The 14,959-nt window shown below is 38.7% G+C and overlaps 1 protein-coding gene across 5 annotated transcripts in view; it reads right to left on the bottom strand.

Moving 5' to 3' along the window:
* FANK1 (fibronectin type III and ankyrin repeat domains 1) overlaps positions 1-14,959 on the bottom strand; it is a 31,934-nt gene that overhangs the window by 12,629 nt on the left and 4,346 nt on the right. For all 5 annotated transcript variants that reach the window (XR_014510972.1, XM_083439749.1, XM_083439748.1 and 2 more), the window contains exons 2-6: positions 8,282-8,459; positions 6,724-6,848; positions 3,982-4,063; positions 2,718-2,792; positions 1,652-1,717 (exon numbers count right to left, since the gene is read on the bottom strand). Coding sequence is in view for 4 of the 5 variants with exons in the window: in XM_083439749.1 (XP_083295875.1) it covers positions 1,652-1,717; positions 2,718-2,792; positions 3,982-4,063; positions 6,724-6,848; positions 8,282-8,459 (526 nt within the window). In the remaining variant the exon portion in view is untranslated. The remainder of the gene's footprint in view (positions 1-1,651; positions 1,718-2,717; positions 2,793-3,981; positions 4,064-6,723; positions 6,849-8,281; positions 8,460-14,959) is intronic.

Here is a 14,959-nt window from a genome sequence, read left to right as displayed (position 1 = left end):
TCAGCAGCGAGTTGAGGCTAGAGGTGGTCCAGGAAAGGCTCTGATAAGGACGTGTCTTGAGGAGATAGTAAAATAACTTTATTTATCAAACTAATTCTGTCAGAAATTATTTTTTAAAAAACAGAGCGGAACACCCTTGTTGTTTATTAAACACTTGGGGAAACCCAACAGACACTATTATTGATTTGGGCCATAAAATGAGTAACTAGCCCTGGCTGGACATTCTGCCTGAATAGGGTGTATGCCAACCATACTCCCTATAACCCCATCCCTGCTTGCTGAGTCCCTGACCTTCTCAGGCTGAAAGCGGAATGTCTAAAATGGGGCTTCTATCTGCATTTGTTTGAAGGAGAGAAAAAGGAAGTCCCATTGAGCAGAAGTTCATTCTGCTGGCTGATGAACATGGTTCACTTGCTAATTTGACTGGTTGTCCTAAATTATATGTATCTATTGGCTTACTTTACTACTTTAAAGTCCTTCCTGGTCAGTAAGAGTGTTGCGTGCACTAAACAGACTGAATATTTGGGAAAGAGCACAATGGCCGTTTGCATACAAAAGTGGTATTTAAGGAAACTAACAACTAAAGCAAATTTTAACAAGCTTCATAGAATAGCAAAAGTACATTCCACAAAATAATGGAAATGCAAATATATCTCATGCTATATATATAAGCAGTTTTTACCATGTCATACACTGTTATAACCAATTTCATAATTTATTTTCATATTTATTTCGTAAACATTTATATACCATTTGATTGTAAAAAAAACAACCAACCAACCAAGAAAGAAACAGAACCCAAATCAGAGTAGTGTCAGGAGAGGCTGTCACAACCATCACTCCCATTATAAATGGGCTGCAATCTGCAACACCTGAGAAGAGAGAAACCTGCTTCTCATTTCAGTTATCAGCCTCAGCCTAGTCCATTTGTGCCTCTGAATGTATAGCTTTACTTTCTGCCATTTAAATTAATGGCTATCATTCATTCCAAGGAAAATTGAAGTGCCACACATGGGTCAAATTTGAGGGTTTATGGGCTCTAAAACCAATCCCTCCCCCAAAAATAATAATTTTAATCTGCTTTTTTTTGTTGCTGTTCACAAATGTTGCACCCATGCTGTTCCACATTTTACTGCTCCTCCATCCATGTCATGTTGTGTTTCCCATCACCATCAAGGGCCATGTAGTAGAGAAATGATGTCAAGCTCTGATACAGAATGTTAGGCTAAGCCTGGCATCCCCAACCTGTGGCCCTCCAGATGTTTTGGCCTATAATTCCCATGATCCCTAGCTAACAGGACCAGCTGTCAGGGATGATGGGAATTGTAGTCCAAAACATCTGGAGGGCCGAAGGTTAGGGATGCCTGGGCTAAGCTATGTATGTACTGCTGCCATTGCCAACAGGTGGTGGGAGAATGGCAGCATTGTGTTGCCCAGGCCTCAAAGTATCAACAACAGTCAGGGAACAAAAGCTGCAAAATTAAGAGTTCCATTTCAGATCAGCATCAGCTAAGGCATTATTACTGATGCAGACAGTATCCCAGTGACATTTCCTCCCCATGGACACAGGTTTACATTAAATATACTTTTTAAGTCCACAGTATCAACATCCGCCATGTTATCTGATGAGGCAATGTACTGCATTTATTACCTGTCTTTCCCACTGGCATTCTTCCGGTTCACATCTGCTCCATTTTCTACCAAAATCTGTGCAAGTCTAGATAGAAAACATTTGCATTCTATTATTTTTCAGCAACTAGCAGCTTGCCAGGACATATAAAGAATATTCAGTTAGGGTGCCAATTTTGATGGCTGCTATAGTAAGAAATTGTTATGTGGCAAACTGACCACTGTCTTCAAACCATGTGCAAATTCATATGCCACACTGAAATTATTTACCAACTAACAGCTTGCCTTGTAAGTCAATACAACTATAAACAACAGCAACTGCTGCAGCACATTATCCCAGTCTAGAATATAAAGTTGATGTGATCCATTGACTAGAGTACTGTACAAAATTCCGGTTTCAAGCCAAACTTTGTTTATAATTAACTAGGTAATTTTGAGCAAGAGCAAGTCACTGTTCTTCAGTCTTAGCTCTCAGTCTACAAAACAAAGAATAATTATTCATTGCACTGTGGTGTTATGAGGATGAATGTGAAAGAACATACTCTGAACACTAAATAAATTATCAGTTTCAGGCCTGTAGCTATAAAATAGTATTTAAGGAATGAATTGGAGGGGGGGGGGGTCCCAAAATTAATACATCTGAAAGGAGAGGTGGCCACCTTCTGCAGTTTTGAAGGCTACTGTTCTGTCAGTGATTCCAATACCCCATAATAAAATTGTTGCTGTCTAGTCAAACATTCACAGTAATGAATCATATATGCCCAGGCATAGCAGTACATATAATATGTATAAATACATATAATGCATACAATATGAAAGAGAGCGAGAGGAGTTTGAAGTGGGGAATCTTGTTACTTAATTTTTTTGCTGGGGGAGGGATTAGGTAGTTAGTGGAGGGCCAGATAAAATTGGTTTGCGATTAGATATTACAATGGGTCATCAATCAGCTATCCCTGAATTTCAAGCAGATAATGGCAACTTCATATCACACACACCCCAAACCACAAAAATAATGAGAACTGTAACTGACTATTCTGATCTGTACAGAGTCTCATACAAGAAAGGTAAAAGAAATATTACAATACTACCTAGTATATCCTTTTTGTGAAGCAACCATCAACGCTGTAAATCCTAGTTTATTGAGTGTATCTACCACCACTTGCCTTTTCAAAAAAGAAAAAAGTAGACTTGTTATCATTTCAAACATTTCCATCACTACAGTTCTTCTCCAATATGTTTCTCAACATACGTAGGTGCATATTCTGCCTATTCATCAGTGGTAAGGATCCATTAAAGTTGCCACCACTGTGTCCCAATGGAGGAGGTGGGGGCACAGTGTTCTTATTTATAGGCACTGCAAGATGGCAGGAAGCTATGAATCTACTAGGTCAGCACCCTGCAGTTATGACCTGCTGACAAGCAAGTAGACTGGGCCACTGACATCATGGCCCACATTTTACACCATGCACTGGCCAGTCAGCAGCTGAACAATGCTCATATAGTGATCTTCATGTCTTTGCTGCTCACCTTGCAGTGTCCAACAACAAGAGCACCGAGTCTGCCTTGATTAGTGCTCCTCAGCACACAACTTCATGGATCATTGCTGCCTTTCATAACTTAAAAGAATTATATGGCTTAGATCCAAGAAGCACAGTATGGTTTTTTCCCATGAAAGGGTATTTTTATGCTCCCATTTCTTACATCAACCTCTAAATTCCCCGGAAAAATCATTCCCAAGGATTGAGGACCTTTTGCAGTGGCATTTTCTGATAGAGTAGAAGAGTTTGCATTTGATATCCCGCTTTATCACTACCCGAAGGAGTCTCAAAGCGGCTAACATTCTCCTTTCCCTTCCTCCCCCACAACACACACTCTGTGAGGTGAGTGGGGCTGAGAGACTTCAGAGAAGTGTGACTAGCCCAAGGTCACCCAGCGGAGCAGAAACGCGAACCCGGTTCCCCAGATTACGAGACTACCGCTCTTAACCACTACACCACATTGGCTCTCACTAGTGCTGTCACTAGGAAAGGGAACTGTCAGTTATATAGAATGCCTGCCTTCTACTTACACACAGGGGTCAATGTTATAGTGAGAGTGTGTGTGTGTGCGTGTGCGTGCATCTATATATATCTATACACAGACACACACACATATTAGCACCCATTTCTGTAACAGCATAATTTGCAATTAGAAATCTATCACGTTGAGCTTAACATATAAGCTTAACATTAATATTTAGGTGACAGAAAAAATGACACTTTAAGTCAGAGCACAATTTGTCATGCAATTGTCATTATCTTTCACTCATTATTACATAGATATGAAGATTTTAAAAGGTGAATCATTTCTCACCTTCCTTTAAGAATAGTAAGGACTTGATCGACATCATTTCTGCTAACAGCACGATGGAGATGGTCTCCACTCATTGGTTCACCTGAAGAAAACAATGCATGAAAGCAGGATAGATAAAAAATTGTTTTGCTGGTACTCTGTCAGCTATTAAAATGCTGTCAAATAACTAGTTTTCACATTTTTCAGAACAGCATCTGGATACCTCCCAGGTTCCTAAATTAAACAATAGACCTTTTATCACTGTTTAGCAGAAAGATGAAATGTTCCAAAGGTGACTTTGAAATCTTTTTTAAAAAAAAAACAACACAAAAAACCCAGACGATTGTTTGTTTATTTTTAAAACCTGGGCACCATCTCTCAAATAAACACTCATGAATAATGACATCTAAACTATTGTGCACACTGTTGAGGCTCTGCATTGCAAAAAAAAAAGGGGGGGGGGGAGAAGCAAAAGGTGTTAGTGAGGAAATCCCTGCTTCAAATCTCACCTCAATCACAAACTCCTGAGGTAGCTTTAGGGCTTAGGCAACCCATTAGTTCTAATGCCTTCCCCACCATCTGCAATATGGAGTGGATAATAATATTGGGGTTGTTGTATGAATAATGCATTTGGACAAAACAGGTGTATGCTTTTATTTCAATTTATGTTTATAGCCCTTTATTACGTCTTTGAGGAGACCTTTTCTATTAAGGACATGCTGCTCCCATATTGACCATAGTTTACCTCTATGACAGTTCTCAAAAACAATTCTTTGGATGTGTAGGAGCAAATAATTAAAAGAACCAAAAGCTAAGAGAAACAATTTAAAATGTACAATCATTCTCTCTTTGAAGTTATATTGAAATATATATGCAGTACATAAAACTTTCAGACAAGAAGCTTAAGGTTGACATAGTTACTCATTAAAATTGTGTCCACACAATAAATGTGATTACTGGATAAACAAAAGGAATCTGGATAGGTGAAGGTCATGCTTTTGTCTTCTGAAATAAATCCTTCATAAAATGGTACTGGGTTGCAGATGAACAGAGCAATGTATTCTAATGTGGCTATAAGAATTTTATTTATGGAACTGAAGGCTCTATTGGAAACTGAATAAATGATGAACTCATTGGTGAAGACATTCTCCAATTAACAGGCAGCAGCTGTTTGTCTTTCTATTTTAGGGACCAATTGATTAAAATTGCACGCCTCATTTAAACAGGACTTTCTTGTATTTTACCTGAGGAAAAAAAGAAGCAGCATCACACCCTTTTTCAAAGTACTTGCATTCTGATTTATGAAGGCTTTTTCCAGCTGAATGCAAATGCTAAACCAAAAGAGACATTTTGTTTTAATGTGCATATTCCTAACATGCACATTAAAACAACGAAGCTATGAAATATGAATATGAATGGATTTGAATATTTACATATAATAAAGCTGTGCATTGTATAGGAAAATCCTGGTTTTACAATTCAGATTTTTATCCAAATCCATTATGCTATTTGGAAAGCAAACATTATGTGAAGTGCAATATTAAAATGAACTATGAACATGCCAAACATGTAACATATTTCTAGATAATGACGGGCAGAATTCTTTCCAATGCTTTCTTTTCCTGAGGAAAATTTTCCATTCATAAACGCATTAGTAATAACAAATGGATCCCAATTGCTGATACAATATTTGGCAAGCTTTGTACATTCAAAGTGTTTTGCTTTGTTAACTGAATATAAATAAAATAAGCATGCTCAATTAGATCACTCTCTAGGTATCAGAATTTTTTCCAATGCAAACTGAAATGTTTACCCTAATTTTCATAGGATTATTTCCCAGATCCTGCCCCCCCCCCCCCCGAAAACTCACACTGCTTTCAGAACAAGGTTTCAATTCAGGAATGGCGGCCTTTGGACAAATGTGAGCATGTTATACTAAGATGCTAAAGTCTAATGGCTTCTGGTGGTTACACAGGAAGCAATGGCAAAGGGATTCAGCCATACTTTCACTAAAATGTTCTAGGATAGCTCACCATGGGCTAGAGCACAATGGGAAATCAGTGAATCACTTGCAAGCTTTTGGCTGTGGACCTATTTGATACAATACAGAAGTCTATTGATTTCAACAGGATAATTTACTCCCAACTCAGGGAGTGTGGAGAGGTGCATGGATTTCTTGGGGCCTGGAATATACAACACTCCATTCTTAACTCCCAGGACAAGCAGTTCTGTTGCCAAGAAGCACGCTTCTTACTAGATATGTATCTTCAAAAGGACACAAAGTGGTACATGTTGTTCCTAATGGCTGGATTTTAGCTAGCCACCCAGATGTAGTGATTCATTGTGGGATCACCACAGAGAATATTTTTGCAGATTGAATTCCTAAATAATCAATACTGTCTGGATGCCTAGCTCAGTTCATTAAAGAGCATGGGGACTTTATGAAACTGATGAGGTTTCTTGTCCTGTTTTCTAATTTGGGCAGCTAAGGGCTGAATAGCGAGAAGACAACATCAAAAAAGCAAGCAAACATTTTAAGATAAGGGTTTCCCCCCACTTTAGATAACAGTGAGAAATAGCAAATGCAAAAGGTCTAAAATGTATCCCAAATCAGATACTGCATAAAAATGCTTAATTGAGAGCAGTGCTGCATGTTAAATTTACTTAATAAACTTCTGCTTTCCATTTAATAGCTATTTTCATTGGGTAGAAATCAAATTTATATTGTGCATACTTAGAATTAACAATGAATTGCCAACTTACTTGTTGTGGTTACACAAACAGGTGTACTGTAAGCGGACTCCCCTGAAGGATCTGTCACTTTAAGTCGAAATCTGTAGGTTGTTCTAGGTTCAAGACCTTCCACCACATGCTGTTGAGCATATCCCCTAAAACAGAGTAATGTTCCGCCCCCCCAAAAAAAATTTTTTTAATCATTTTCAAATGTTTTGTTTATACAAGACTAACTCTAAAACTAAATTAAAAATACAAATGGTACTAAAAACTGACTCCCAAACACCTGTAACTGTGAACGTATGAAGGTCACTGGGGGAAAAAAACCATCTGCTTAGATGGGAAATATGTGCCAACATTGTTCTTTTTAAATCCACATTATTGTTGTGTCACTGTGAATCCATCTGCAAATTCATTTGCCCTAACTGCACATACAAATCCAAAGTTTTCCCAAGCCTACATGAATACCTAAGCTGTACATACTTTAAAACCCAAAAGGAAAGAAAGGGTGATAGCCAATATCTGTCATAGACTGTGAAATCTACCATTTCAACTGGTCTACTCTGAGTATGACTTATGCTGGATATCACCCAAGGACTTCAGGTCTTCAAAAACAAGAACTAGAACATCTACATAAATGTCGTCAAATATATACTCCCAGCACATTTTTCAAGGGCAAAAGTTCAGGTTTGAATATTTTAATTTAATGTCTTCATATAATATTTGGAATACCAAAAAATGTCTATCAGAATTACCATTACTTTGCCATGTGCTACTGCTTTAACTAAAAAGCAAAAATCCTTCTAAGCTGTCTGACATTGTAAAGAGATTGTTTCCTAGAACGCTCAGAATGCTTTAAATTTTAAAGCACTGTTAACAGTATAAGATATGTAGCTTGACATATGATGAAATAGGTAGTATTCAAACAGTCTAATTCTGCCACCTAGTGACAAACTCTACATAGAAATTTTCTGATGACAACAGAACGTATGATGTCTCAGAGCAAACATCAGAGCAGTCAGGGGACCACAGGTAGCTTATGTAGCACTGCAGTCAATTTATTTATTTTACTTTTACAACACATAAACCACCTCTCCAAATGCTCAATGTAACTGATAATAAAACTCCCCCCCCCCCCGAAAATCAAGAGGAAGATCAATTTTATTGTTTAATGTACTGACTTTTTCAACAATTAAGAAAACTTTTTACAAATTAATTCATAACGTTAGAAGAAAAGAAACAAGAGTAAAATAGTGAAGGAGTTATGCTTTAGCCACAAAAAGCAACAAGAGAACTACTGGATGAAGAAGGGTCATGTGGTCCACACTCGGGATCCAACAGCAACAAGTCAGACCCATCAATGATTTGATTCCATGATTATAGAACCTTCCCCTTTCAAGTCATTTGAGTGGTACTTGCTCCACTGAGATGTACAGATTTAGGGGAAGAGTTTGCAATGCATGGAAGTATTGACATACTCTTGTTACACCTACAACCACAAAGACCATTTTCAGAACCACTGATTTATGTTAAGTATGTCAGCTTTGTTATTTTGTGGGGGGGGGGGGGGCAGCACAACTTCACTTACGTATAAATTAGACCATATTTATGCAACTTCGTGTCCTCTTCTTCAACTGAAAATTTTAACCATTGTTCCTGAGGACCTTTTCGTTGTTCTTCCAAGTCCCAACTAAGGTGAATATTGTGGTGGCTCACATGGCGTACAACTACAACTGGAGGGCGTGGTTTTGAGATGGAATGTCTTCCTACAAATGAATGACATCATTTCACATGTCTGACACTTATCTTGATTCAAACAGGAATATGGCTAGGACTGCATAAGCACTGTAGGACAATCGCTGCGTTATTTATTCTCTCGTACCTTCCCCCACTTTGCAGCAATACAATAAACAGAACTGTAAAACAATTTTGCATTGTAGCTATGGACTTCAGCTGCTGTGACAAAAGTTTGCACAGCCTAAGTATTTATTTGTTTTTGTGAAATATTTATATCTTTCCTTTTGATCACAAAATATCCACAAGATAGTTGAGAATAAGTAAGCAATAACCTCCAAGAAATAAAATTATAACAGGTGACAGTAAGTCCACATAGCAAATACAAAACAGCAGCAACATACAACTTAATTTTTAAATAACTTTCTCATAAATGGCTTTTAAACAGGATAGTTTTAACTTGGAATCTGTATGCCATCAAAAAAGCAGCAAGGTGCATCTCCCCAGGGAGGGAATTCTAAAGTCTCAGCACCACTACCAAGAAGGCCCCATCCTGCATAACCACCCTTTGGTCACACACAAGGAACAATGACTTTTTTTCAGTATCTGCAGGTTCACATCTTTTAAACAAGTGTATTAGTTAAGCAACCAATCAAACATGTCTTACATTTTATAAATGCAAGTAATCTATAGAAGAATTGGAGAAATACACAGATTAGCGTGGCCCCAGCACAAGGATGACAAACAAATTTCATAAAGCATTCCATATTTCTGTCAGCCTGTCCTTAGTGACCATTTTAGCAAGTACTGTATAGTGGAAATATTACTTTCTCGGTGCTTAAAATTATGTTCCTTTAAAAAAGAAAAAATAATTAGTCAATAGACATAATGTAAACCCTTAGACTTGGGAGTAGTTTGCCACTAAACACCTATTCTGTTGTAGCCATAAGTGGACCATCCCTCAGAATGAAAGCAAATAAGATACTATAACTAGAGGCAACAGGCATCCATTATAAAGACATTCAAGTATGTTACTCCTGTAGTAAGATGGAATTTTGCCCATCTGGTCCATAGTAAACAGGGGGCGGGGGGGGGCGGAATGTGGCTATTCATCAAACACTGATATAATTCAGAGCCTAAACACAACTGGCATTACCTCCTAGAGATGTAGCAATAAAAACCACTAGCACATTTGCAAAGCTAAGCAGGATCTGGTATGGTTTGAAATCAGCTTGGGGACTATGTGTTGAGATTCCTAGATTGCTGTGGGTTGGACTAGATGAACATCAGGACCCCTTCAAACTTTACAGTTCTATGATTCTACCATTTTCTCAAACAACTGATGCTAACTTGAAGCAATACATCAGCTTCTCAGTTTAACATTCAATACAGTGGTACCTCGGGTTAAGTACTTAATTCGTTCCGGAGGTCCGTACTTAACCTGAAACTGTTCTTAACCTGAAGCATCACTTTAGCTAAGGGGCCTTCTGCTGCTGCCGCGCCACCGGAGCCCAATTTCTGTTCTCATCCTGAAGCAAAGTTCTTAACCTAAAGCACTATTTCTGGGTTAGCGGAGTCTTTAACCTGAAGCGTATGTAACCTGAGGTACCACTGTACAGGGAAGGATGCATACTGTAAAGATAGTTGATGATTACAGAAGGATTTTTTTGACATGCAAAATGTTGTATACTAGGGTATCCAAGTTTAAACTATCATATGCAATGATGGGTGAAAATCCCTTGAAATCAATAACCCTATGCACACAAACCTCAATCTTCTTTATTTTTGCGAAAACTAGAAACTTGCCAGTTCCCCTCACCCTTCTCTCCAAATATGCTTACTTTTGAGAAGGAGTAGGAGACAGCCAGTGACAGGGAAAGAAAGCTAGAAACAGGAAAACCCTTGCCAGCCTGGAAATAACACTCCACAGCATGCTTGGGAGCATCATATGCTTTTGGGGAGCATGGGAATTTAGAACTCCAGAGCAGCCAAGGAAACTAAGATCCCATCTTCCCCAGCAGGAAATAACAAGCTGGGAATTTGTTATTTACTCTCCCCAAAATTCAGTGAAGCAAGCAAAGGAACTTACAAACTCCAATGCCTTGGGCAAAAAGTACAATCCTGAGTGTCAGAATGACCAGTACTGTCTCTAGTGAGCCCTCCCTACCATCAGTTACTCCCCTTTCCAAGAATAACCTTTTTGCTTTGAAAGTGGATTAAAATACTGGCGAAGGGAGCCAGCAGGTAGCAAGGATGAATTTCATTACCAGCTGATCCTTGAAAGGTCTGGGTCTGGTTTGTAATGGGTTTTGGCTTTCCAAACTAGGCGAGTTCATATTCCAAATTCACACCATCACTAATCCTATGCTCTGTGCATTTTCCTTTTCTCATAAAGGTATTAAGACACACTACACTGTGTTCCATTAAGTTCAGGATAAGGTATATATTGGAATAATTCAGGTAATTCATTCTAAGATAGCTAAGATTACCTACAATATTATATTACATTTCACTTAATGAAAAGTTATAGGAGTATATGAGTTCTATTTCCAATAAACCAAGTTTATTTCTGCTTGACACATTTAACAGACAGAGGCCCCATGACTTTAACAGCTTTGTAGCAGGCAAACATTCAGTTCACACAGCTTGTCCTGCTATAGACATTCCAAAGATGACAAAAGCATCTCCAAATGAATTTGTGTCAGTCATACTTGTTCTCCAACAAGACCCTTTGTTGGAGAAAATATCAAAACCTATATTCTTAACTTCTTGTTTTGGTTAAATGTGGAAATAATTGCTTTTTTATATTGTTAGTTTATTAATTGTCTGAAAAGATTATGCCAAAATGCAAAATATTTGCATAAAATCTATCATTATGTTGCCCAAAAGAGCAGCTGGACTATTTAAAAACACACAAAATATTTGAAACCAGATTAACAGTGGCTTGACCTTCAGCTCAACCAGAAACAGCTTGTTTGATATTCATTTCATTGCTATGACCAACATGGAGCTTTATGACATCATAGACAGGAAACAGAAACATTGTGAGTTATGAGATTGTCCTATTGATTGTCTTGCATTTGGGAAGTTAAATTCATTGTCAATACACTAACTAAAACTATGACTTTAAAACAAAGAACAAGCTCATCAGGAAATCATAAGCTTTTGTCCTAATTATTTTTGCAGTGAAAGCTGCTACATAATTTTCATACGGTACAGATATTCATATAGCTCAGTGGCATATCCTTAAAATGACAAGAAAGAAAAAAGACAGCGATGGCACAGCTCACTCCACTATCCTTTTATAGTGAACAGGGAAAGATCAGGTTCATCTATCTAATTACCGATACTGCCTCTATCACCCAGACAAAGTTCCAAATTGGTCAACCTTATAATCTCTTGCTACAAAGTCAATTTGGGAGTTTAAATTCTCTGAAGACATCTGAAACTCATGAATAATGAAAAATTAAATAGAATTGATTACATTTTTAAAAATCTGCTTAATTATTGAAACCAATTACTTAAGCAGAATCACTTTGATCGAAAGTCTTCGTTCTCTAAACAACACTTGCTTTAGGAGAAAGAAAAATGATGAGGCAAAAACACATGGAATGTCAAAAGTAACAAAACAGCAAGCGTACATCTTCTACATAGCAGCTTCTACAGATGACTTACACCAGCCCTTGGGAGCCTCAGGCCTAAGGACCAATTGTGGCCCTCCAGGCATCTCTATCCAGCCCTTGTAACTCTTCACCAGGCCCCATCCCTCACCAACCCTGCTCCACCCACTCCTGACTGGAATGCGTCCTTGATTCCAGCTTGCCTGGGTGGAAATATGTGCATGTCTGGTAACCTCTGACATTTGTGAGGCAAGAGTCATATCCACTGTTCTGCACAGTTCTGCCTCTGGACTGCCCATTGTTGGCATGTGGCTCTCAGAAGGTTCCTCATGAGGAAAGCACAGGCTGAAAAATATTTCCCATCCCTAGCTTAGATGTGTTCTGTCCCTTCTACTTTCCAATACAGATCAAATCAGAGAAGGATTTAGGGGAGCGTAACCGGTTCGGCCATACTGGCTGCAGAGCCTTAGGAGTGCCACAACTATGATGTAGAATGGAAGGAGAGGTACAGGGGGGGCACTGAATTTTGGCATCACAGAGGGCACTGCTCAGGGCTGCCAACCTGAGTAAAATATTGGGGGGGGGGGAGTAAGCCCTGCCCCACATAATTCATCACAAGACACGGCACACACCCCTATTTGAATGGCAATGCCTATTAACTTTGGGGGGCCCAGCCCCCTCAAATATTTTATTGGGGGGGCTGAAGGGACTGCAGCACCTTGGAATTGAAAATGATTAATAGGACCCACAAAGGGGAGGAGGGAAGTCCAGGACATTCTTTTTAATCTTGTCTTTATGTTGTATGTTGGATATGTGATTGTAAAACTTTAATCTGAAAAACCAAATTAATTAAAAAAAGACTATTATTGCTTTAAAAAACACAGCAGAAAAACTCTTTTCTGATTGGCAAGAAGGTGGGGTGGATACTCATAGGATGTGGATGACTTTCAGTAGTGTGCAAAACTGTTCAGTTCAGGTAGCAACAGCAGCACTTTATGGAACTGTTCAGTAAGAGTGCTGAGTAGCTGACAAGATAATTTATACAACTCTATCATATGCACGCATACTTTAAAAAGAAAAACTGGCAGCGACAGTCTGGCTCCTGTCACTATCCTTTTCTAGCAGGAAGTCAATTAGGAATTGTTATAGAAGCCATAATTAGGATGCTTAAATGTATTTATATATGCCAGATTCTGCTTAGTTTTCCTTGTTTGATTCCTCCTTTTCCACTAATTTAGAGCTACTTTACATAATATGAAAAAATATATGTTAGCAACATGTTTAGCAGTGCCTTCTCTATTGTCCTTTCTTTCCCATTTGAAGACAACCTACTAAGTGGAGACTTAGCATCTGTATTGGATTCAAATTAATTTAATATAAGTGGTGTTATTCTGATTTATATGTATGCTTTTATATATGCAAATGATATTGCTGTTTTTATATATGCCATTGTTCTATTGCATTGTAAATTACTCTGGGATGTCTCACAGGAAGGAATTCATGAATGAGATAATGAATGATGATAATGATTCCTATGTGTCCCATGGCATGGTCAATAACAAACAAACAAACACACACACACACACACACACACACACACACACACACTGTATATAAATACCTTAAATAGCAACTTTTTAAAAAATACATAATATTTGAAGGGGAGATTAGTGAAGGGGCAGATAAGTGATGAATGTAACAGCCTGTTTAGACTACTGCAATGCAGTATACAAGGGGCTTCCATTGAAAGCAGTCCAGAAATTGCAGTTGTTTCAAAATAGAGCCCCAAGATTACTAATTGATACTAGATGTTTTACCAGTTGTATTGGCTCTATTTCCAGGAGCAATTTAAATGGTGGGTTTTAACCTCCTAAGTGGCTGAAGATCACCACCTTCTGCCTGCTTAAACCTTAAGATCTTATATGAAGACCCTGACCAGAGTGCACCCGGTAACTGAAGGAAAGCATATGGTTACGATGAAGGTATTTCTAGCATTGGCACCTCAACTATAGAACCTTCTGAGAGTGGCTCATCTGGAACCTTCTTTAGTTTTGCAGTACAAAGTAAAAATAATGTTCTTTACTTCCTCTTTTAAGCAGTTTTTAATTAGGGTTATACCTTTTATGCTGCTTCTATGCAAAAATGTTTTTCACTATACTTTGGGCTGGATTCAACTAAGTAATTGTGCAAACAGGAGTCAGCACAAATCACACTAGCACAACGGGCCTTTCATCCCCCTAGTGTGTCCCCTCATAGGTAAAGGTACTCCTGACAGTTAGGTCCTGTCGCGGATGACTCTGGGGTTACGCGCTCATCTCTCTCTATAGGCTGAGGGAGCCGGCGTTTGTCCGCAGACAGCTTCTGGGTCATGTGGCCAGCATGACTAAGCCGCTTCTGGCAAACCAGAGCAGCGCACAGAAATGTTGTTTACCTTCCTGCCAGAGTGGTACCTATTTATCTACTTGCACTTGACATGATTTGAACTGCTAGGTGGGCAGGAGCAGGGACGGAGCAATAGGAGCTCACCCCGTTGCAGGGATTCAAACTGCCGACCTTCTGATTGGCAAGCCCTAGGCTCAGTGGTTTAGACCACAGTGCCACCCGCGTCCCGTGTCCAATCATGCCCACCCTCAAATCAGCTGGGGGGGGGGTTTCAAGAGAACCCTCAAAGCAGCACATGGGGGGAGAAGGGGGGAGATCTTTCTGTCTGGCAAGCATAAATGGCACTGTTCTGCTGACGGAATAATCACATTAGGTTATTGAATTCCTCTCTGTTTTTGATATTTTGTTGTAAGTCATTTGGGATTTTTTTATTGATGGGCAGTTATATTAATCTAATAAATTATTATATTGTGAACACATCTTTCCTATATTGCGTGTAGTGGCCTGCTAAGTACATACTGTGACAAATA

The sequence above is a fragment of the Podarcis tiliguerta genome (genome assembly GCF_965153285.1).
Source record: "Podarcis tiliguerta genome assembly, chromosome: 5".
NCBI lineage: Eukaryota > Metazoa > Chordata > Lepidosauria > Squamata > Lacertidae > Podarcis > Podarcis tiliguerta.
The sequence above is the reverse complement of the archived record's forward strand: the minus strand, read 5'-3'. Positions and strand labels throughout refer to the sequence as shown.